Source organism: Megascapheus bottae, chromosome 22, assembly GCF_031878675.1.
Source record: "Megascapheus bottae isolate mThoBot1 chromosome 22, mThoBot2.hap1, whole genome shotgun sequence".
NCBI lineage: Eukaryota > Metazoa > Chordata > Mammalia > Rodentia > Geomyidae > Megascapheus > Megascapheus bottae.
Window position 1 is genome coordinate 21,006,307 of NC_143530.1, and position 23,744 is coordinate 21,030,050.

A 23,744-nucleotide genomic window follows, 5' to 3' on the forward strand; every position below is an offset into this window, starting at 1 on the left:
ATCTCAGAATTTTGTGATGCTTTTCTTTTTCTTTTTGCCAGTCCTGGGCTTGAGCTCAGGGCCTGAGCACTGTCCTTGGACTTTCTCAAGGCTAGAGCTCTACCACTTGAGCCTCAGCACCACTTCTGGCTTTTTTCTATGTATGTGGTACCAAGGAATCGAACCCGGGTCTTCATGCATGCTAGGCAAGCACTTTAACCACTAGGCCAAATTCCTGGCCCTTTGTGATGCTTTTCAAACCCCCACAGAGGTACTAAGATATTTGATGAGGGTAACACTTCAATGTCAAAGCTTAGTTTTTGCTGAGAAGGGAAGATGGGGTGACCGCTGGGGCAGCTCAGAGTCATTCGCTGAGTAAATTTGCTAGGATTTTCTGGTTCTTTTTTTTTTGTTGTTGTTTCAATCTTTTACTGCAATATAACAATGAAGTAAACAGTCATTAGACACCTACCAGTTTTTCCCAAACAAAAAAATGGAAACAGAAAAAAAAAACTTGCATATACTTGTACAGCTTCTCAAATCATGTTAGAAGGGTCTCACATTCAATCATCAGGAAATTTTAAAATAGCAGTAATTATCTTCATTTTAAGAAAAAGTTGTCTTTCTCCTCTCCCCACCCCAAGTATTTAACATAAGAATGGGCTTCCTTATGCATTAATTTTATACCTTTATGAAGCAGCAACAATAACCATCAATAATTTGGCATTTCTGTTTACAGTTACTCCAATTTTTTTTTCAGTTTCAAAAAGCCATTATCCAGTGTTGCCACGAAATATACTGTTTCTGGTTCTCTTTTACATGGTGCAGTTATGTCTACCTGCCTACATGCCCAACCCAGCCCTCTTCCTCACAGAACCTGGGAACTACCTAGCAGCAGCCTGTAGTCACTTCTGTGTACCTGGGCTGGAATCACCCAGTTTAGTTGTAGAAGAGAAAGACTAAAACCACAGGAAGAGACAGGAAGTTGCGTCTCGGTTTAGCCTAGTTCCTGAACTGAATAGCTTTTTTTTTTTTTTTTTTTTTTTTTTAAATTTTCAATCAAGTTAGAACTCAGGGCCCTTTGCACACGAGGGAAGCACTCTACCTTCCAAACAAACTATCTTCAAGTTCTTGGTTTTTATGATCAGCCTCCTGAGGTCTGGTATCACATTTCTTGAAGTGAGCAGGCTTATTTGCTTATTTTTAAATACTTTTTTTTTTTTTTTGCTATTACAAAGGTGGTGTCCAGAGGTATTTTTTTCTTTTCTTTTCTTTTCTTTTTTTTTTTTTTTTTTTTGCCAGTCTCGGGGTTGAACTCAGGGCCTGTGCATTGTCCTTGGACTTTCTCAAGGCTAGAGGTCTACCACTTGAGCCTCAGCACCACTTCCGGCTTTTTTCTTTGTATGTGGTACCAAGGAATTGAACCCAGGTCTTTGTGCATGCTAAGCAAGCTCTCTACCACTAGGCCAAACTCCCAGCCAGAGGAATTTTTTAAAAAGTTTATACCACTGAAAAATAAACATTATACTCTCAAAAGACTAAGAGTTTACATAGAAGGTTAAGTACTTCTGCATATGATGATAGAGTATCTTTTTAAATGTAGTTAGTTTTGAACACCAGAGAACCTTTTTTAAATTATTTGTTGTGGGGCATGAACTCAGGACCTGGGAACTGTCCCTGAGCTTTTTCACTCAAGGCTACCTACCATTCTACCTACGACTTTGAGCCGCAGCTCCACTTCTGGTTTTCTGGTGACTCATTGGAGATATGAGTCTCACGAACTTTCCTGCCCAGTCTGGCTTAGAACTGCAATCTTCAGATCTCAGATTCCTGAGCAGGTAAGATTAAGGTGTGAGCCATTGGTACCTGGCACATCAGGGAATCTTGTAGGCAACCCCAGAACATAGGTCTTACGAGGTCTGTGCCAGCAAATCTGCCCAGTGTCATCTTCCTTGTTCTGAAGAACTTCGAGAAACTGGCATCAGAGTGAAGGGAAAGGTGGTTGCAGACAGGCTGAGCTATGGGTAGGGGAGGGGGAAGGAAAAAAATAAAGCAACAGCAACAACAAGAGTCTACAAAGCAGACTTTGAAGAGAAATGCTACAGAAACATCTGCTTAGTTTCAAAAGCAGTCACAGGCCTCAGTTTCACTGCCCCATGCCCATCTGCATTTCTTGGGGTTTTCACATGGATATATTTGCTATCTCAAGGCAGGTCTGAACTCTGCTGCTGCTTGTTGCTTAAGATAATGAAGCAGGAGCAAAAGAAACTTTTGGAAGATCAAAGGCCAGGAGGTAACTAAGTACCAGACTGTTTAAAATTTCTGAACTTAAAAGAAGAAATTAAAGAAATTAAAAGAAGACGTCACGGAATCTTTTTTGTTGTTGTTGGTTGTAGGACCTGAACTCTGGGCCTGGGTGTTGTCCCTAAGCTCTTCAGCTCAATGCTACCACCTGCCCCTTGAGCCACAGTTTTCTGGTAGTTAATTGGAGATAAGAATCTCATGGACTTTAGTGCCCAGGCTGACTTTGAACCTCGATCTTCAGATCTCAGCCCTCTGAATAGCTAGGATGACAGATGTGAGCCACCACACCCAGCTTTGGAGCCTTTTATTACTTTTTTGTGTTTTTCAAAGTCATGAGATATTCATGGTAGATGAATTTATTGAAGAATTGTTTGGGTTTCTTATATGTATGAAGTAGGTTTGTACACTGTCAAGTCCACGAAATCATGATGATTTGTAATTGTGAGGATCAACTTCTTTGTAATTTCTGAAATGGAATAAAAAATAGGTAATAAAGATCATCTTCTCTTTGGTCTTATTTTGGGGTTGATGAAAATGTCAGCTTTAAAAATATTACTTCTTTCTGAAGTAACAATCTTCCTCCTTAAACATGGAGAAAGATTTCTTTGAAATATTTGTAGTTTAATGTTACTATATAAAACATTCTCCCTTCCTCCTGATTAGAGCAGGGTGTACAACTGCTTTATACACAGAGAAGGTACTGTGTAGTAGCTGGGTACTGGATTTGGATCTAAACAGGCTCCCAACTTTGTGCTATTGGATGCTATTGGTGTGTGATATTTATTGCAACACCATATTTCTTATTCCTTTTTCATCAGGTAATACTATTCCGTAAATTTCTCATGGGGAAAAGAACATAAATTTGTCCTAATAACCCGAATTGTCAACACATCCCTTAGGAAGAATCAGTGTCTGTGCTAAAGGCCGTTTCTCTTGAGAATTGCTCAGTGTATGATCTTTTTGTGTGTGTGTGTGTGTGTGAATTAAAATGATTTTTGTAGGGTCTTATCCTTATTGTCCCATAACAGTCTTGATTCTGTGTTAAGAACGTACCAGATCATGACTTTTCTGTGAATTTCCTTTCTTTGATTATCTTATTACATGATACGTCAGGATGAGTTAATGTGTCTTTCATGGGCGTTACTGCTTCACTGCTGACAGGCACCTGTAAAGTCACATGTGAAAATGGAAATTAGAGGGATTTAAAAAAATCAATTATAATTAACGTTTAGCTTTGAAAACTTTCCTCCCTAACCCCCTAAAATGGGTTATTTGATACAGTTTGCATTCAATGAATAGAACTGTTTTTCTGTTTGTCTTTTGTCGGTCATGGGGCTTGAATGCAGAGCCAGGGCGCTGTCCCTGAGCTCAAGGCTAGTGCTCTACCACTTGAATCACAGCACCACTTCTAGTTTTTGAGTGGTTAATTGGTGATCAGAATCTCAAGGAGACTTTTCTCCCTGGGCTGTCTTTGAATTATGATCCTCAGATCTCTCAGCCTCCTGAGTAGCTAGGATTACGGGCATGAGCCACTGATGGTCAGCAAGTATAATTGTTTTTAAGTACTCTTGATTTCCTCAGGTTACTCAGAGAAAGCCGTTCTTCATTTATGAGCTGGGTTCCACTCTCTTCTATCCCCTTCTAAGCTATTGCACCCGGCAGACTGGTGGGCAATGCCTGATGACTTTTTTCCCCCTCACTTCCTCTCAGATGTCTTAATTTTAGAACATACCAGACAGGAAGCAAACTATCAGGACCTGTTTTCTGTTGCTATAACAAAATACTCAGAGGTGGATACATAGAAGGAAAGGCTTAGATTGTACTGGGGAATATGTGTATGTATTGGGGAAAGTCTATGCAACCTCATCAGCTCGGTGTCTGGGGAGGGCTTCTTTGGCTGGGCCACAGCACAGCAAGGAAATGGAAAGGGAACCAGCTATGAAAGCAGTGCCATTGATGATGGCTGCCTTTTGCTAGGCCCTGCTCCCAGAGGTCCCTCTGCTTCTTAACATTGTAACACAGGGGACCACACTTCAGCACACAGACCTTGGAGGAAATAACTACATAGTAATAACCAGATTGGAAAGGCTCAGATTTGACTCTGAGGGAGGGATACATGTAATTCTACTATTTGGAAGATGGGCAAAGGATCCTCTTCCTGACATCCAGCCTCTTGAGTAGCTAGGATTATAGCCATGGGCCATTAATGCCCTGTGGTCTTTTGGGCATGGAGGAAAGGTAGGAGAGATGGTGTGAGTATGGAGCTAGGTTTTCCTTTGCTTTTCCAATCAGTAAAATAGAGTGGCTATTTATTTATGGTTGTGGTTGTCTCTGAGCTCTTTTGCTCAAGGCTAGTGCTCTACTACTTGGAGCCACAGCTCTACTTTCTGTGCTTTTGATTTATTTTTTTTCACTCCTGGGGCTTGAGCTCAGGGCCTGAGCACTGTCCTTGGGCTTTCTCAAGGCTAGAGCTCTACCACTTGAACCTCAGAACCACTTCCAGCTTTTTCTATGTATGTGGTACCGAGGAATTGAACCTGGGTCTTTGGCATGTTAAGCAAGCACTCTACCACTAGACCAAACTCCTGGCCCCCACTTTCTGTTTTTGAGTGAGTACTTGGTGATAAGAATATCTTGGGGACTTTTATGCTCCAACTGGCTTCATACCATGATCCTCATATCTCAGGCTCCTATCAGGCTAAGATGTATAGGTGTAACCCACCCGTGCTGGTTTGATGCTACTTATTGTCATGATGATAAAGCCAAGAAGGGAGAGGGATTCGCTAGAGTCCTTCTCAGGAGCTACCAGCTATGGCTTCCACTGACTGATACCTTTTAGGGTCATTTTAGTTCTTCTGTTAGTGATTTTTTAGCCTCCTCCTTTTTTCATTCCTGCTCATTCATTTGTATTGGGGTCTGAACCCTGGGCCTCACACTTGTTCTGCCAAATGCTCTACCATTTGAAGTGTGCCCCCAGACTTTTTCTCCTTTCCTTCTTCCCTCCCACAAAGATCAAATAGTTATTCTATTCTAGGCATTGCAGTAGGTGCTAGGGACCCAAACAATCACAACTCACCAAAGTTTCTGTAAATGAAACACTTCACTTTTATTTTGAAAGTACTTGAGCATTGCCTAGAGTTTTTAGTCTTAAGCCCAGCACCATTCTAATTCTCCTTTATGTTCTTCTATGCAGACAGCCATGTGTATTTTGACCCTGCCTCAGATGGTTTTCCAAAATGAGTCATTATTATTTAGGATATTTCCACAAAGTTGTGGTTGGTATCTTAAAAAAAACCCCTGGTTTTAATGTCTATGATTGTTCTATGGAATTTTGGGGATTGAAATCCTAGACTTAATTATAGACCTTTGTTTTTTCTTTTGTTGGAGCAGAAGTGTCTTAGAAAGTTTTGGTTTCTATTACAGGCTACAGAATTTCCATTTTTGTGTGAGCTAAGTATGAACTCACCTTTTCTTTTTACTTTTTTGTTGGTCCTGGGACTTGAACTTAGAACTAACTTCATTCTTGCTCAGCTGGCTCACTTGGCTGGCACTCTACCACTTGAGTCACACCTCCAGCCCAGCTTTTTTTTTGCTGGTTAATATCTAAACTCTGGAATTTTTCTACCCAAGCTGGCTTTGAAATGTAATCCTTAAGGTTACAGCTTTCTTGAGCAGCTAGGATTATAGGCACGAGCTACCCTACCCAGCTGAAATATAAGTGTCAACACTGAAAGATTTCAGGGCCCTTCTTTTAAAGAAAAGACCCAATAGGAAGAATAGATGAGAAGATGATAAGTGTTGTGAACTTAGTGAAATTTAGGTTAGTAGTGAATTCAGAAGGCTTGGGATTTCCAGGAATGATCCTGTACTAAATACAGAAGATCTTGTACTGAATGAGGGAGAGATTGCCCTGGCATGTAACATGGTAGGAGAAGGACCTGGGCCCTTTAGTGGGATAGCCTGTATTGGAAGACCCCAGGAAGGCAGCAAAGGCACAGCTCTCAAAGGAAGCAGATAAGTAGTGACCAGAAAGGTAAGAGGAAACAGTGGAGTTAAATATTAAAAATGCAAGCTGGACAAAGTGACTCACACCTATAACCCTAGTACTAAGGAGATCTCAGAATCCCATTTTGGAGGTAGCATGGGTGGTTAAACTCACAAGATTCTTTCATCTCTAATTAACCAGCAAAAAAGCTGGAGCTGGGGGTGTGGCTTAAGTGGTAGAGCACCAGCCATGTGAAGAGAGGTGCATTTCTTTTCAAATTGGTCCACTGAAGTTTCCTTCCTTCCTTCCTTCCTTCCTTCCTTCCTTCCTTCCTTTCTTTTCTTTTTTCTTTCTTTCTTTCTTTTTTTGTTTTTTACTTTCTTTTTATGAGACATGTATTTTTGGAGAAGGTGATTACATTGTAGGAACTCAAAATAGCTTAGCTCCTACGGAATAAAATAGAATTCCAGCTATTCTGATTTTGACAGTCTCTCCACTGCACAATGACCCTCAGATTTTGGGACCCTTTATAGGAATTATGACATTTGTGCTATATCCAAGCTGCCTTTCTCTAAAGATCTCTGTTTCCTTAAAGTTAAGGGCAATGTGTCTTATTTTCAAATTAGACTAAATTAAAATTAATTTTGTTTGCCGACTTTTGAGCATTTCACAACAGTCTTAAGATAATTGGTCACACCCAAGGGTGTTGCATAAGAAATGTTTCTACATTTTCCACTGTCCCTAAAGATCTCATTCTTAGTAACATCGTAAATAGAGCGATGTGATTGGTGGGGGAATGCTTTGGGGGCTGTGGCGAGAACTTTTTTCCAGAGTTTAAAAAATTATTATCTTTAGGTAGTGGTATAAAGGGGTGTCCATTTAACAGAGCAGTTTATGAACGCAATGCATCTTGGTCAGTGTCACCTCTTTCAACATTACCCGTACCTCTCCTACCCACCTTTCCCTCACTCTTCTTAGTTTTATAGATTATACATTGAACTCTTGATTGCATTCTCCCCCTCTTCTCCTCTTAATTCGTCTTTGGAGCTTTAAAGATTTTGTTTAAATCCACCAGGAAAGAGACTATTCAGACTATTGAATTTCTTGTTTAGGAGGCAACACAGGTTGATGGGAAAAGAAGCCATTTGAGAGTCAGTATATATATATATATATATATATATATATACTATATCTATCCACATATATATCTCTCTGTATATCAACTATACATGTGTGGTAAGTATCACTGTTGTATTTGGTCCTTCCTTGCCCTCCCAAATACAAACACACTAATAAACAAGACAAAAGGAAAAGAGCACAAAAACAGCAATAATTGCATCTGAAGAATGTCTCTTGTTTCTTCTTCTTGGAGTCCATTTCATAGAATATTATTTTATATGGTCATCTGTCCAGAGCTATTAAGCTTTGTACACCACTCTTATGCATAGTCTCCTTTGGCCTGTTAATGAGTAGGGAGGGTCCTATATAATTTATCATGTCCCAGTGTTATTTATTTTAGTCATTCATTATGCTTACTTGTAGATTTATAGGCACCTTCTAGTTACTACAAATGATGGAAACAATGCAGCTTATGTATCTTTGGCTCTGGCTTACTTTGCTTAATATATTTTTTCTAAATTTTCCCATTTCCTTACAAATGGTGCAATATCATTTTTTCTGATGGATGCATAGAATTCCAACAGGTTGGTACTGGCACAAGAATAGGCCTGAGGACCAATGAATAGAATAGAAGACCCAGATACAAATTTATTATAGCCACCTAATAGTTGATAAGGGACACAAAAACACAGGATGGAAGAAAGACAGCCTCTTCAACAAATGGTACTGCCAAAATGTGCAGAAAACTGAAGCTAGATACATATATATCACCTTGCACTAGAATCAACTCTAAATAGTGCAAAGACCTTAATGTAAGGCCAGATGCTATGAAAATATTACAGGAAGTATTAGTAGAAACCCTAAGCTTTCTAGGCACGGGGCACAACTTCCTAAACAAAGGTCCAGAATCAAAACAAATCAAGGCTGGATAAATGGGATTGTATCAAAATGAAGATCTTTTGCTTAGCAAAGGACATAGCTAGCAAGATAAATATAAATCCCACAGAATGGGAGATCTTCATTAGTTATATATCAGACAAGGGGCTCATATCTTAAACATTCTTACAACTCAAAAAATATCCCCCCCAAATAAATCCTTAAAAAAATGCAACAGCCTAATCAATAAATGGGCTAAAAACTTAGAGACAGACTTTTCAGAGGAAGAAAAAAGAATGGCTAATAGACACATGAAGTGTTCAACATCTGTGGCCATAAAAGGAATGCAGATCAAAACAACATTGAGTTTCCGCCTCACTCCAGTTAGAATGGCCATTGTTAGGAAAACTAACAATAACAAATGCTGGTGAGGATGTGGCCAAAAGGGAACCTTATTGCACTGTTGATGGGAATGTAAACTTGTTCAATCACTCTGGAAAAAGCAGTATGGAGTTTCCTTAAAAGACTAAACATAGAGCTTCTTATAACCTAGCCATTCTACTCCTGGGCATTTATCTAGTGGCCACAAATCAGGCCACACTAAAGCCACCAGCACAACCATGTTTATTACAGAATTATTTACTGTAGCTACGATATGGAATCAACTTAGATGTCCTAAGTGGACGAATGGATCAAGAAAATGTGACATACATACATACATACATACATACATACATACATCCAATGGAATACTTTTTCTTTAAATAATCTTAACCTTTTCCTTTCCTCCACTGGAGACTGAGATGGTATTTCTATCTAGTACTTCCTTAGTGATCAGAAATAACCAAATACTCTGGTGATCTCTGGGATCACAGCTTGACATACTCAAATTCTAGTTAAACATTGCATGATCTTCAAACATTTGTTATCTTCAGTGCTGTCTCCTTCGGCATTGTACACCTCTTGTTCTCTGGGAGGCTCAAGGCTCTTCGTTCTTACTCCTAGATGAGTGCCTCCATTTTCTATACCCTGTTTTGCATCTACTCCACATCCAGAGCTTGTGCAGAGCATGAGATGACACACTGATCCCGAGTCTTGAGATGTCTCCCAAAGATCCATGAGTTAAAGGCTTGCTTTCCAGAGGAGTGGAAGCCTAGTTGGAGTAAGTTGGGTTATCGGCAGTGTACCTTTGAAGTGGCTGTTGGGAGTCTATCTGCTGCTTCTTCTTTCTTTCTCATTGCTTCCCGGCTATCATGAGATGCACAGATCTTTATCACCCTCTTTTGTCATGAGGTACAGTAATGCTACAGGGGCTGCTATGTAACTATGGATTGAAACCTCTGAAACCCCGAGACTGTGCCTTTTAGTTGTTTGTCCCAGGTATTTGTTGCAGTAAAGGAACGTTGACTCCTGTACAGGATACCAAGGTTCTAATCCCATCTCAGACACTCAGGGGTTGTGTGGCCCAGGCCATGCCACTTCTTATCTGACAGCTTCAGGGTTTTTTTTCTTTATCAGGAAAGTGAGATGTTGGAATTAGTAGGGGGTGGGGGTTAGAGTGAGAGGAACCTTGCAATGGTGGAAGAGCAGATGACTGAGGTAGGAGAAGCCCTGAGTTTAAATCCCGTGCTTCCACCTTAGGCCTGCAAATCCCATAACTTCTCTGTGACTTAAATTCCTTACCATTAAAGCACCTCTGAGTTGGGAAGATGAGAAGACATATACAGGCAGAAGGATATTGGCCAGTTCCTGAATGCTTGGTTATCACCATTTACATTTTATACTGGCTTACAATGGAATTGACCATTATGGGAAATTCTTATTTCCAGATGATGGGAAACAAGCATGACAGCTTGTTTGTGGCCAAGTCTTCACTATTACATTGTTCTGAATTCTCTTCAGTCTTCTCTCTGCCTCCTGGGCTGAGGACTGTGCAGATGTGATTTCTGGGGCAGATGGTGAATGGAAGGTAGATCCTAAAAAATATATCACCTACATATTTCCAGATTTTTCCCCTTACCATGCCTACAGAGACAGAATAGCACCCTCCTCCCCCAGCTCTTGTATCTAGTGTAGTCCATTTTAAAGGGCTTTCATTCCAAAGTGTAATGGATACAGGGAGCACAATGTTTTCAGGATGGTGGGAGCCAGAAATCTTCCTGTGCAGTTTAAACTCTAACCAAGTATGTGAGGATTGTTTCTCCAAGAATTAAAGAGGGATGATCTCACACCGCAGGGACTGGATTTTTTTTTCTCTGAGCTCATAAAGGAGGCTTGGTATGTGAGTATACGAACTCCAGAGAGACAGAGAGTTTAATGTTAAAGAACCGTCACTGGAAAGGACTCTGAGCCACAATAAGATTGCTTTGAATCCTGACTACATAGGATGAAGATCCCCGGAGGCAATGGGCTACCTGTAGACCAACAGTGTCTGTTTGGCTCAAGGTACTGCCTTAAGGCTGAAGGTTTTGCTGACCTCATGTCATACTTTCCTTAGTAGTACACTGAGGGTTGTTGAGAGGATTAAATGAGGTATTACACAGGAAACATTTGCAAAAACAGCTGATATTGTCAAGGCCCTATCACATAATAGGTGCTCAGTAAATGCTTATTGACACTGATGTGAATGGAACAAAGCTAAAGGCTAAAGACTTGCTGGACATGTATAAACTTTTAACAGGCTGACAGATTTTCATAGAAGTTGGAAGAGTAACTGGAAAGGCCCCCTTAGAAGCTGTGTTTTAACCTCCACACTTCTAGGCAGGTAATGCCAGGTTCTTCTGAGGCCCGCAGCATCCTATCTACCTTTGGTTTAGGTGCTGCTTATTTCTCACCTGTAGGAGCAAAGACAATGGAGTCTGTTTCATCTCCTGTGTGGGGAGACTTTTTACTGGGCTATGTTATGGGCTGAATTTACTTGTTGAAGTCCTATCTCCCAATATGTCAGAGTGTGGCTATCTTTGGAGAGAGGGGCTTTAAAGAGGTGATTCAGTTAAACTGAACTCATTAGGATGGGCCAGAATCCAATATGTCTTGTGCCCTTGGAAGAAGAAGTGACTAGACACTCCTGGAGGGATGACACAGGGAAAAGCAGAGTGATCTTGGGAGTTATCACATGGCCAGTCCTTGGGTTTGAGACTTCCAGATTCCAGAATGGTGAGATAATCCATCTCTGTTGGTTAAGCCATGCACTGAGAGCTAATTTGTGATGGCAGCCCTAGAGAATTCATAAAGATCGAGACTAACTTCTCCAGGAGTTCTGTACCATGTTAGAGCAAGCTACTTTCTGAGGTTATTCAGTGACTTTGATGGAGGGTTCCACCTCCCACATATGGTACAGCCTCCGCATATGGTACATACTCACTAAAAGGTTTTTATGGTTAGGGTAGCATGAAATGCCAATGTAAGGTTTGATTGGGTATTAATTACCCATATTGACTCTGTAGCTTTAATAATATTTGCTTATCTACAAGCTTGGGGAAAAGAGCTCAGTTTGGATTTTGAAAGCATGTCCCGCTGACATTCCAGGGAGTTGGGAAAGAATGGACAACAAGGATCTCTTTGACAGTGCAAAGTGACCGAAGAGAACGGTACAAACACTTTTTGTTCTGTTTTACAGAAGGGAATAGCTAGATTGGTTCTCTTATTTGTAGGGGAAATGCAAAAAGAGGACTGTTTGTGGTGAAGAATGGCTTGCTTTAAATAAGGGATTGTTTAATTAGAGTGGTTTTTGTCTTGGCACATATAAGGCAGTGGTACTGAGCAAAACATTCCAGGTCTGGACAACTGCCTGTATCCAGTGGTGAGCCACTAGTAAATTGTGATAGGAGGGGAAGTAATTGTGGTTTGTTAATATTTGCTAGTAGTTAAAAATAACAGTGCCTGAAAAAAAATAGCATATTTATATCTCTTCATTAGGAGGAAGGCACTATTTTTAGCTCCTGACAAAGTTTGTTTCATTCCCCCTCTCCCCCCCACCTTGGAAACATGAAAGTTAGGCAAACAGAAATCCCCAACTTAACAGTTCCTGAGAAGCCTATGAGAGAAGAGAGATTTAAGTCTCTGCACTAGAAAGTGCAGCACTGTATAATTGGGGTTGGTGAAATACAGAATCAGATGTTTGGGCCTGCGTTTTGTTTTCTTGCAGTGACTTTGAAATCTTGGAAGAGCTGTGCAACTTGAGCTCTTGCTGAGTCTGTTGTGCCAGTTCCACGTGTGCTTGGGATCTGCTCAACGAAAGGGCTGCCTTTGTTTTTTTGTGCTGAAGGGTCTGCGTAGTATTTGAGTGGTTGAGGGCTGCCTGTTATTGCATATTACTAACGAAAGGGCAGCTTGCTTCACTGATTTGGAGGCTATGGAGAGGTAGAAAGGTCTAAGGCTCTGAAGGTTCCATTCAAATACAAGGTTATGAAGCACATAGTAGGGTATGGATCTTTGTCTCTTTCCCTACCTCACATTGTGACTCGATATTTTGCTGCCTAATGAGAAATTGTTTCTCTTCAAGATGAAACTTGTACAGATGATTTCTAAGATTTCTAAGATTTTTGCCGAACTTCCTCCCTTTTTGTAGCTAATGACTATAAGGCTGAGGATAAAATGAGTGCAATTAAATAAGGATGTATGTGTGCGTCTGTGTCTGTTGTCAATGTGTGTTGTGAGTATAGGGGAAATTCCACATGGATCTCATCATTCTCAGTTGTAAACACATTTTTATAAAAAAAATTTGCCTAGATTTTGTCAATCCTAATGGGATAGCTGTATTTAATTTTACATGGTATCTTGGCTTGTTTCTGTAAGTCATGCTGGTCTTTTTCTATATGTAAACATACATACAATTTTATATTGTACTTTGTATGTGGGAGTAGTATAGGGGCTTGAACTCAGGGCCTTGGGCTCTCTTCTGGCTGGTTTTGCTCATCTCTGATGATTCCTTCACATTTTGAACCTTACTGAGGCTCAGGTGTTCTCTCTCTCTCTCTCTCTCTCTCTCTCTCTCTCTCTCTCTCTCTCTCTCTCTCTCTCTCCCTCTCTCTCTCTCTCTCTCTCTCTCTCCCTCTCTCTCTCTCTCTCTCTCTCTCCAATCCCCCTACCCCATGTGTATATGTATGTATGGTTGCTCATTTAACCTAGAGAAAAGATACAGCCAAATTTTACAGGACATACCTATAAATCACTTTCTTCGTCTTTTGAGGTAAAAATGAGAATGGACAGATGTGAGAACAGCTACTTTTCCCCCCCTTAGTTATGTTTATTGCTATTAAATGTGAAGTGCCAGAGAGGTTACAGTTATGTAAGTCAAATAAAGAGTACATTTCTTTTTATTTTATTTCATTAAAATTTTAAAATTGTGATTGTTATTGTAAAGATGATATACAGAGGATTTACAGTTATATGTCTCTTCCAGCTTTTCCCTCTTGTTGTATAGTGAGTACCACTGTTGTTTTTAGAGACACATTGAAAGTGATATATTCTAGGGAAATGCTTTGCCACTTAAGCCATTACCTCAGCCATATGAATAATATTTTCTTTGAGCTAGAAGGGATCCTAACTGTGTGAAAGGCTAAGATAAAGAGGATCAAAGGGGGCCGGGAGTTTGGCCTAGTAGTAGAGTGCTTGCCTAGCATGCATCAAGACCCGGGTTCGATTCCTTGGTACCACATACTTAGAAAAAGCCAGAAGTGGTGCTGAGGCTCAAGTGGTAGAGCTCTAGCCTTGAGAAAAATCGAAGGACAGTGCTCAGGCCCTGAGCTTAAGCCCAGGATTGGCAAAAAAAAAAGGAGGATCAAAGGTTCCAGGTCAGCTTGGGCAGAAAAGTCTACAAGGTTTTATCCCAACAGCAAATAGTTGGATGTGATCTTATATACCTATCTTCCTGGCCTATGATGGGAAGCTTAAAATAGGTGGATCACAGTCCAGGCATATGCTTGGACAGAGAGACCTTATTTCAAAAACAACAAGTGTCAAAAGGGTTAGGCACAGCTCATAAGGTACTTACATAGCAAATGTAGACCCTGCGTAGACATCAGTACCACCAACAAAAGGGACAGCAAAAGAGCTGAGAGACAACATAGTACCTTAAGGACAACAATCATTCATTATATGGCTTTTGTTTCTATATCCTAGAGGTCCTTTCAATTAGCTTCATACTATATAGCCTTATGTATCAAGGATTTGCTCTATTGCAAACCACTGCTAGGAGAGCCCAAGGTTTCTACTAATTATGACAAATGAGGGAAACCATTGAGCCTAAGTTCCTTTGAGTCTGGCTTCACTTAATATGATTTTTTCTAAGTCGAAAGACTTACAAATGGGGCGATGTTGTTCTTTCTGACAGCAGCATAGAATTCCATTTTGTAGAAATACCACATCATGTTGATCCACTCTCAACTGAGGGACATCTAGGTTGGTTCCATATCTTTGCTATGGTAAATAGTGCTGCAATGAACATTGTTGTGCTGGTGGATTTAGTACGTCCTTGTTTCTGGATGATTGGGTAAATGCCAAGTAGTGGAATTGCTGGGTCATAGGGGAGTTCTATGTTTAGCCTTTTGAGGCACTGCCACACTGCTTTCCATAGTGGTTGAACGAGTTTGCACTCCCACCAACAGTGTAGTAGTGATCCCTCCTGGCCACATCCCCTCCAGCATCTGTTGCTATTAGTTTTCCTGATCCTGGCCATTCTAATTGGAGTGAGGTGGAATCTTAGAGTTGTTTTGATTTGCATTTCTTTTATGACCAGAGATGTTGAGCATTTTTTCATGTGTCTATAGGCCATTTTTGTTTCTTCTTCAGAGAAGACTCTCTTTAAGTCTTTGGCCCATTTTTTAATGGGATGGTTGTTACTTTGTTGATTAGTTTTGGAGTGATTCCATTTTTTGAGCTGTTGATATATTTTAGATATGAGGCCTTTGTCCATTGGTTGGTGAAGATCTTCTCCTACTCTGTAGGCTTCCTAATTAATTTACTGGCTATGTCCTTTGCCATACAAAAGCTCTGCAGTTTAATGCAGTCCCACTTCTCCAGCCTTTCTCTGATTTGTTGTGATTCTTGGTCCTTATTAAGAAAGTTTCGACCTGTGCCAAGGAGGCCTAGTGTATCTCCTATTCCTTCTTGTAAAGTTTTCAGTGTGTCAGCTTTTACCTCGAGGTCTTTGAACCATTTGGAGTTAATTCTAGTGCAGGGTGACAAAGAAGGATCCAACTTTAGTTTTCTGCAGGTACTTAACCAGTTCTGCCAGCACCACTTGTTGAAGAGGCTATCTTTCTTCCATTCTATTTTTTTGGCTCCCTTGTCAAAGATTAGGTGGCCATAGGTCTGTGGTTTACTATCTGGGTCCTCAGTTCTATTCCATTGGTCTTCAGGCCTGTACTTGTGCCAGTACCAAGCTGTTTTGATAATTATAGCTCTGTAATAGAGTCTAAAGTTTGGAATTAAAATTCCTCCTGCACTGTTCTTTCTGCTAAGAAGTGTTTTGCTATACGGGGTCTTGTATTATTCCATATGAAATTTTGGATTGCGTCTTCTATTTCTTTAAAGAATGACATTGGGATATTGATGGATATTATGTTGAATTTGTAGATAGCCCTTGGCAAGATTTTCATTTTCACGATGTTGATTCTTCCAATCCAGGAGCATGGGAAGTTTTTCCATTTCCTCAGTTCTGCTTTAATTTCCTTTTTCAGGATTTTAAAGTTTTCATCAAAAAGGTCCTTTACATTCTTAGTTAAGGTAATTTCTAGGTACTTTATTTTCTTTGAAGCTATTGCAAAAGGAGTTGCTTTCCTGATTGCTGCTTCATTCCTCTCACTGTTGGCGTAGAGGAAGGCAGTTGATTTTTGCGGGTTAATTTTATAGCCTGCTACCCTTCCAAAGTTTTGAATCAGATCAAGGAGCTTGAGAGTAGAGTCTATAGGATTCTTTAAATACAGAATCATGTCATCTGCAAAGAGGGAAAGTTTTACTTCCTCTTTTCCTATTTGGATCCCCTTTATGTTTGCTTCTTGCACTGGCTAGGAATTCTAATACTATGTTAAAGAGGAGTGGAGAGAGTGGGCATCCTTGTCTTGTTCCTGATTTTAGAGGGAATGGCTTTAGCTTTTCACTGTTAAGTATAATACTAGCTGTGGGTTTGTCATACACAGCTTTTATTATATTGAGGAATGTTCCATGGATTCCTAGTTTCTCCAGAGCTTTTAACATAAAGGGGTGTTGGATCTTGTCAAATGCCTTTTCTGCATCTATTGAGACAATCATGTGGTTTTGAAAGAATTAACAAAATTGACAAACCCTTAGCAAATCTTACCAAAAAAAGAAGGGAGCATACCGAAATAAACAAAATCACAGACGAAAATGGTAATATCACGACAGAAATTACCAAGATCCAGAGTATCATGAGGGAATACCTCTCAAACCTTTATGCCAACAAATTTGAGAATCTAGAAATGGATGAATTCCTAGCCAATATTAACATACCCACACTGAACCAAGAAGAACTAACCCGACTAAACAGGCCTATTTCAAGCTCTGAAATAGAAATGGCAATTAGAGAACTTCCACCTAAGAAAGGCCCAGGGCCAGATGGATTCACAGCTGAATTCTATAAAGTCTTCAAAAGAGAGCTCACACCAATACTCCTCAAGGTTATTTACCAAACTCATTCTATGAAACCAGTATAACCCTCATCCCCAAACCAGACAAAGATTCATCAAAGAAAGAGAACTATAGACCTATTTTTTTGATCAACACTGATGCAAAACTTCTCAACAAAATACTGGCCAACCATCTGCAACACTCCTCAAAAAATTATACACTATGATCAAACAGGATTCATCACAGGGAGGCAAAGCTGGTTCAACATACGCAAATCAATTAATATAATTCAACACATCAACAGGAGCAAGGACTAAAATCACATGATTTTCTTTCTTTTTTAAAAAGAATTTATTAACATTGATTTTTACGTCATATTTCAAATGACGTGTTTAACAAACAAGTATTCAAGAAGAGAATCTCTATATACAATAACTGACACTTAGATTTTAGAACATAATTAAAATTAGGCTGAGGGTTAGATATATATTAATCTATGTAATAAAACGTTATGTCTATAGAGTCATAAATTTTTATGTCTATGTAGTTGTGTTTATATTTCCAATACCATGTCCATAGCATTGGGTACGCAAATATTGAGTCCTCTCTCTTGTACTGTTTGGATCTAATAGCCACATATTAAAGATACCATGCACATGGTTTGCTTTTCTTTAAAAAAAAAAGTTAAATCCTCTGTCTCTGTGTTTGTCTCTCTCTCTCATGTCAGAGATGATCCCAAACACTAGGAGGATAATTTATCAATTAGCTTTGCCATAGTCCATATGTAAAATATGCCTTGTTTTTTTTTCTAAAAAAATTGAATGTTTCACTTGCATACTTGTCCAGACTTGCTACTAGAAGTGTTTTTGTTCCTTTGTTTTCAGTTTGGGTCTGCAAGTCAGAGCCTGGGCACTGTCCCTAAGCAATTTTTGCTCAAGACTAACTCTGTCACTTGGAGTCACAGCTCCATAACCACTTGGTTTTTGATTGTTTACTTAGAAATAAAAGTCTCTTCGGGACTTTCCTAGGGGCTGGCTTCTAACTGGATCCTTAGATCTCAGCCACTTGAGTAGCTAGGATTTTAGGCGTGAGCCACCATTGTCTGGCTGTTCCTGGAAGGTTTTTTTTTTGTGTGTTTGTGAGTTTTGTTTTCTTTTTTTTAATAATTTTTTATTGTAATTAATAAAAGGGTTACATGATATTTGCCAGATAGAAGGTGCATTAATTCACATACATTGATACACTTTCATATGTCTTGGTACCCATCGCCCTCCCCCCCACCCCCCCACCCCCTGTCTTGGTTTTCCCCCTTCCCTATCAAATCTCAAAAAACCAAATACAAATAAATTCAATATATCAGATAACAAAGTGAGATACTGCAACAATATGAGATACCCAAGAGACAGCAAAGGAGATGAAAGATAACATAGTACATTAAGGACAACAATCATTCATTATATGGCTTTTGTTTCAGTATCCTGGAGGTCCTTTCAATTAGATTCAAACTATATGGCCTTATTTTTTTAAATTAATTAATTAATTTATTTTTTATTGTAATTAGTAAAAGGGTTACAAGATATTTGCCAGATAGAAGGTGCATTAATTCACATACATTGATACCATTTCACATGTCTTGGTACCCATTACCCTCCCCCCCACACCCCCCACCCGTCTTGGTTTTCCCCCCTTCCCTATCAAATTTCAAATAACCAAATACAAATAAATTCAATATATCAGATAACGAAGTGAGATACTGTAACAATATGAGATAACCAAGGGACAGCAAAGGAGATGAGAGACAACATAGTACATTAAGGAAAACAATCATTCATTATATGGCTTTTGTTTCAATATCCTGGAGGTCCTTTCAATTAGCTTCATACTATATGGCCTTATATATCAAGGTTTTGCTCTATTGCAGATCTCTGCTAGTAGAGCCCAAGGTTTCTACTGGTTATGACAAATGAGGGAAACTGTTGAGCCTAAGTTCCTTTGAGTCTGGCCTACTTCACTTAATATGATTTTTTCTAAGTCTTTCCATTTCCTAACAAATGGGTCGATGTGATTTTTTCTGACAGTAGCATAGAATTCCATTGTGTACAAATACTACAACTTGTTGATCCACTCATCAACTGGGGGACATCTAGGTTGGTTCCATATCTTTGCTATGGAGAATAATACTGCAATGAACATTGTTGTGCTAGTGGATTTAGTATGCCTTAGATTCTGGATGGTTGGGTAAATACCAAGTAGTGGAATTGCTGGGTCATAGGGGAGCTCTATGTTTAGCCTTTTGAGGCACTGCCACACTGCTTTCCATAGTGGTTGAACGAGTTTGCACTCCCACTAACAGTGTAGTAGTGATCCCTCCTGGCCACATCCCCTCCAGCATCTGTTATTATTCGTTTTCCTGATCCTGGCCATTCTAATTGGAGTGAGGTGGAATCTTAGAGTTGTTTTGATTTGCATTTCTTTTATGACCAGAGATGTTGAGCATTTTTTCATGTGTCTATAGGCCATTTTTGTTTCTTCTTCAGAGAAGACTCTCTTTAAGTCTTTGGCCCATTTTTTAATGGGATGGTTGTTACTTTTAGTTTTGGAGTGATTCAATTTTTTGAGTTGTTGATATATTTTAGATATGAGGCCTTTGTCCATTGTTTGGTTGGTGAAGATCTTCTCCTACTCTGTAGGCTTCCTAATTAATTTACTGGCTATGTCCTTTGCCATACAAAAGCTCTGCAGTTTAATGCAGTCCCACTTCTCCAGCCTTTCTCTGATTTGTTGTGATTCTTGGTCCTTATTAAGAAAGTTTCGACCTGTGCCAAGGAGGCCTAGTGTATCTCCTATTCCTTCTTGTAAAGTTTTCAGTGTGTCTGTTCCTGGAAGTTTTAATGGAGGACTAGATCTCTTAGGAGTCTTGAGTGTCATGCCTTGAATTTGAGGAATACCTTTGCCTATTTGCTGGTAATGTAAAATGAGAACACTAGAATCAGGAAACTCTTCATAGCCTCTCTGGAAAAACCTTCGATTTTAAGGTAAGAAAGGAAGGGCCTTCCTGCCTAGCTTTGAGTCCCAATTCATTCTTTGTCTTAGGGTAGTGCTAGAGACAAGAAATCTTATGGACAGCTTATGTCTTGTCTATACGTTCACTGTACACCCAAACTTTCTAGCGTGTGGGATCAGGAAAGCAATTGGGTTAGCCTGAAGGGACTACAGAAAAATGTTGGGTTTATCACATTTCTCAGACCACTTCAACTTGTAGTTGTTTTATTTTATTTTATTTTTTAAAATTTTTTATTGTATTTAATAAAAGGGTTACATGATATTTGCCAGATAAGAGGTGCATTAATTCACATACGTTGATACCCTTTCTCATGTCTTGGTACCCATTACCCTCCCCCCACCCCCCATCTTGGATTTCCCCCCTTCCCTATCAAATTTCAAATAACCAAATACAAATAAATTCAATATATCAGATAACAAAGTGAGATACTGTAACAATATGAGATACCCAAGGGACAGCAAAGGAGATGAGAGACAACATAGTACATTAAGGACAACAATCATTTGTTATATGGCTTTTGTTTCAATATTCTAGAGGTCCTTTCAATTAGCTTCATACTATATGGCCTTATGTACCAAGATTTTATTTTATTTTTTGCTATTTCATTTTATACCTCTTCCAAGTCAAGGACAAAATCAAAGCCAAGCTTGACCATGTATCGTGATATAGAAATCAGCAGAAAAAAGAAGTTTCCAAGTTAAAAAAAAATTTACATGTGGACAAAAGAGTAAAATATTTTTCTTATTTCTTTTCTCTTTTCCCTCTGGTAGGTTAACTTTGTGGCCTGCCAGCTCTTTGCCTTGTCTGCAGCCTTCTGGTTTCGCATCTACTTACATCCTGGTAAAACCAGTCCCCAGGTCCGACATGCATTTGCCACCATTTTGGGAATTTACTTTGTCATTTTTTGCTTTGGCTGGTGAGTATGTAATTCATAAATTCTAAATGTGTTCTGTAGTGATATGTTTTTTTTTCTCTGTATGTGGTATAGGGACTTGAACGCAGGGTTTCATTCTTTACTTGGCAAGGTGCTCAAGCCCTCAGCTTATTTGATTAGGATGGGATCTTTCTTTTTGCCCAGGTTGAACTGGATTGTGTTCCTCCTATTCAAATATCCTGTTATATCCAGAATGACATGTACATGTCACTACATCTTGATTTTGCTGTTGAGATAAGGTCTTGTTACCTTTTTGCTCAGGACTGGATTGGAAGTGTAATCCTCCCATTCTTAGCCTCCCAAGTAGCTGAGATTTCAGGTCAGATTCCACACCTTGTGGTGATCTTCTTTGTTGCACTAAGGTAAGAAGTAGATGGTCAGATGTGTAGAGCATGTCTCTAATTCCATCACTGGGAGGCAGAAACAGGATGATTGGAAGTTTGAGGGTAGCCTAAGCTACCTGGAAAGTCACAGATTCAAATAAAATCAAGGGCTGAGGATGTAGCTCAGTAGTAGTAGAACATTGGCCTCACCTGTATACGGTCCCGGATTCCATCTCCAGCATTACAAAAACTCAATCATTCGTGTGTGTGTATGTGTGTGTGTGTGTGTGTGTGTGTGTGTGTGTGTGTGTGTGTGTGTGTGAGTGTCATTGTCAAATACCAGCTATCTACTGAAAAGTTTAGTAACATTGTAAATACCTAACTGTAAAATCATAAGGCCACTGCAGGAATCTTTATTATGCATAAGAATCTGAAACCAATGAACTATCAATGAAAGTCATGGCATTGCATGTTTTCCTTAAAAAGACTTCTGAGCCTGATGTTGGCTACTCATGCTTGCAATCCTAGCTACTTATGAGAGGTTGAGACCTGGACGATTGGACATGCCTTTAAGAAGGGATTTATATTTTGAATCATCGGTCATGTAAAAGAAAGCCTTGGTTGGTATCCGTGGAAGGCTAATTTTTGGTACTGTTTTAGAGCAAGAACCCTGTTGTCTATATGGATGTGAAAATAGTACAGACATTCATTAGTGAGTAGAACTGCTGTTGGCTGGTAGGTCCTGGCTTCCAGGTGATCCTTCAGGATACAGAATCTTGACACGCCCAATTGCTTGTTGTACTTTCTCTGATGTGAACAAGAGTTCACAAATCACTTGCTTTGGAGGGGGAGGGGAGGTGGAGTAGCTAACAGGAATGTGAATATGAAATACATTCTGGGTCCATCTTTCCCTCCCTTATGTCTTAAAGGTACTCTATACATCTTTTTGTGCTGGTGTTACTGTGTTATGGAGTCATGGTCACTGCAAGTGTATCTAATGTTCACAGGTAAGACTCTAGAAATCAATAATGTGAGGTTATTTTTAATGTTTTTTTTATGGTTCTGAGGTTTGAAAACCAAGGCCTTTTGTGTGATAGGCAGGAGCTAACCCACGTAAGTCATGCCCACAATTGTTTCCTATTTTAATTGTTTTTTAGACAATGTCTTTTGCTTTTGCACGGGATTAGCTTTCAACTGCTCCTTTCTTGCTGTATTTGTTGAGATGGTTCTTGCTAGCTGTCATCATAACTGGCCTTGAACCATGATATTCTCCTGTATAGCTGAGATTTCAGCATGGACCACTGTGCCAGGCCTTGTTGTATGATCTTTGAAAAAGTATTTCCAGGGGAAATGTATACTTTGCTCATTCTCTACAGTTGTACATATTAGCTTCTCTAGGATACAGAAGGAGGGATAAGAGACTTCTAGAAGGCTGTATGGAAAATGTGGGCTGTGAAGCTAGTCTCAGGTGAAAGAGAATTTATCAGTTTATCAGCCCAGCTATATTTGTGGTAGCCCCAAACTAGAGACAACTTAGATAACTACCATAAAGGGATACTACTGAGCAGGAGAAAAGAATGAATGCTGTAAATATAGAATGGCATGGCACATTTCAAAATAAATGTGCCAGGTGGAAGAAACCCTAGAACTTGTTCTAGAAAATATAGGTTGATCTATGGTGCCAGATGATTAGAGGCTTTTGGGGAGTAATATGGTGCAGGGACTCAAATGAGGGGGGTCTCAAAATAGCTTGCAGACACTTCTGGGAAGGGATCCCTCACGTTCATGATCTTGAACTTGGGGATAGTTTTCTGGGTATATATACATAATGCAAGCATATGAAATGATATACTTTGCATATTTATAATAAAGCTATTTAAGCAGAAGAAAAGAGAATTACTATGATGTTGTGATCTCAAATATGGAGGTAATGTAACTCTATCTTGAAGGTTGCCTGCCAGGCAGTTAGGTATGTGTTGTCTTGTTGCCTGTGAGCTTCCTGAAAAACAGCATTGATTGCCTTTTGGCAACTCTGGATAGAAATTCTGTAAAAACAATGACTGTCTTCCTCTTTTTTTTAAATTTTTTTTATTGTAATTAGTAAAAGGGTTACATGATATTTGCCAGATAGAAGGTGCATTAATTCACATACATTGATACCCTTTCACATGTCTTGGTACCCATTTCCCTCCCCCCCCCACACCCCCCCACCCATCTTGGTTTTCCCCCCTTCCCTATCAAACTTCAAATATCCAAATACAAATAAATTCAATATATCAGATGACAAAGTGAGATACTATACCAATATGAGATAACCAAGGGACAGCAAAGGAGATGAGAGACAACATAGTACATTAAGGACAACAATCATTCATTATATGGCTTTTGTTTCACTATCCTGGAGGTCCTTTCAATTAGCTTCACATTATATGTCCCTATGTATCAAGATTTTGCTCTATTGCAAATCTCTGCTAGTAGAGCCCAAGGTTTCTACTGATTATGACAAATGAAGGTAACCATTGAGCCTAAGTTCCTTTGAGTCTGGCTTACTTCACTTAATATGATTTTTTC

General features: G+C 39.5%; 1 protein-coding gene across 1 annotated transcript in view; it reads left to right on the forward strand.

Annotated features, from left to right (window-relative positions):
• Mboat1 (membrane bound glycerophospholipid O-acyltransferase 1) overlaps positions 1 to 23,744 on the forward strand; it is a 78,849-nt gene that overhangs the window by 20,014 nt on the left and 35,091 nt on the right. Inside the window, exons 2-3 of the mRNA XM_090355411.1 lie at positions 20,687 to 20,832; positions 22,103 to 22,180. Of these exons, the coding sequence (XP_090211537.1) occupies positions 20,687 to 20,832; positions 22,103 to 22,180 (224 nt within the window). The remainder of the gene's footprint in view (positions 1 to 20,686; positions 20,833 to 22,102; positions 22,181 to 23,744) is intronic.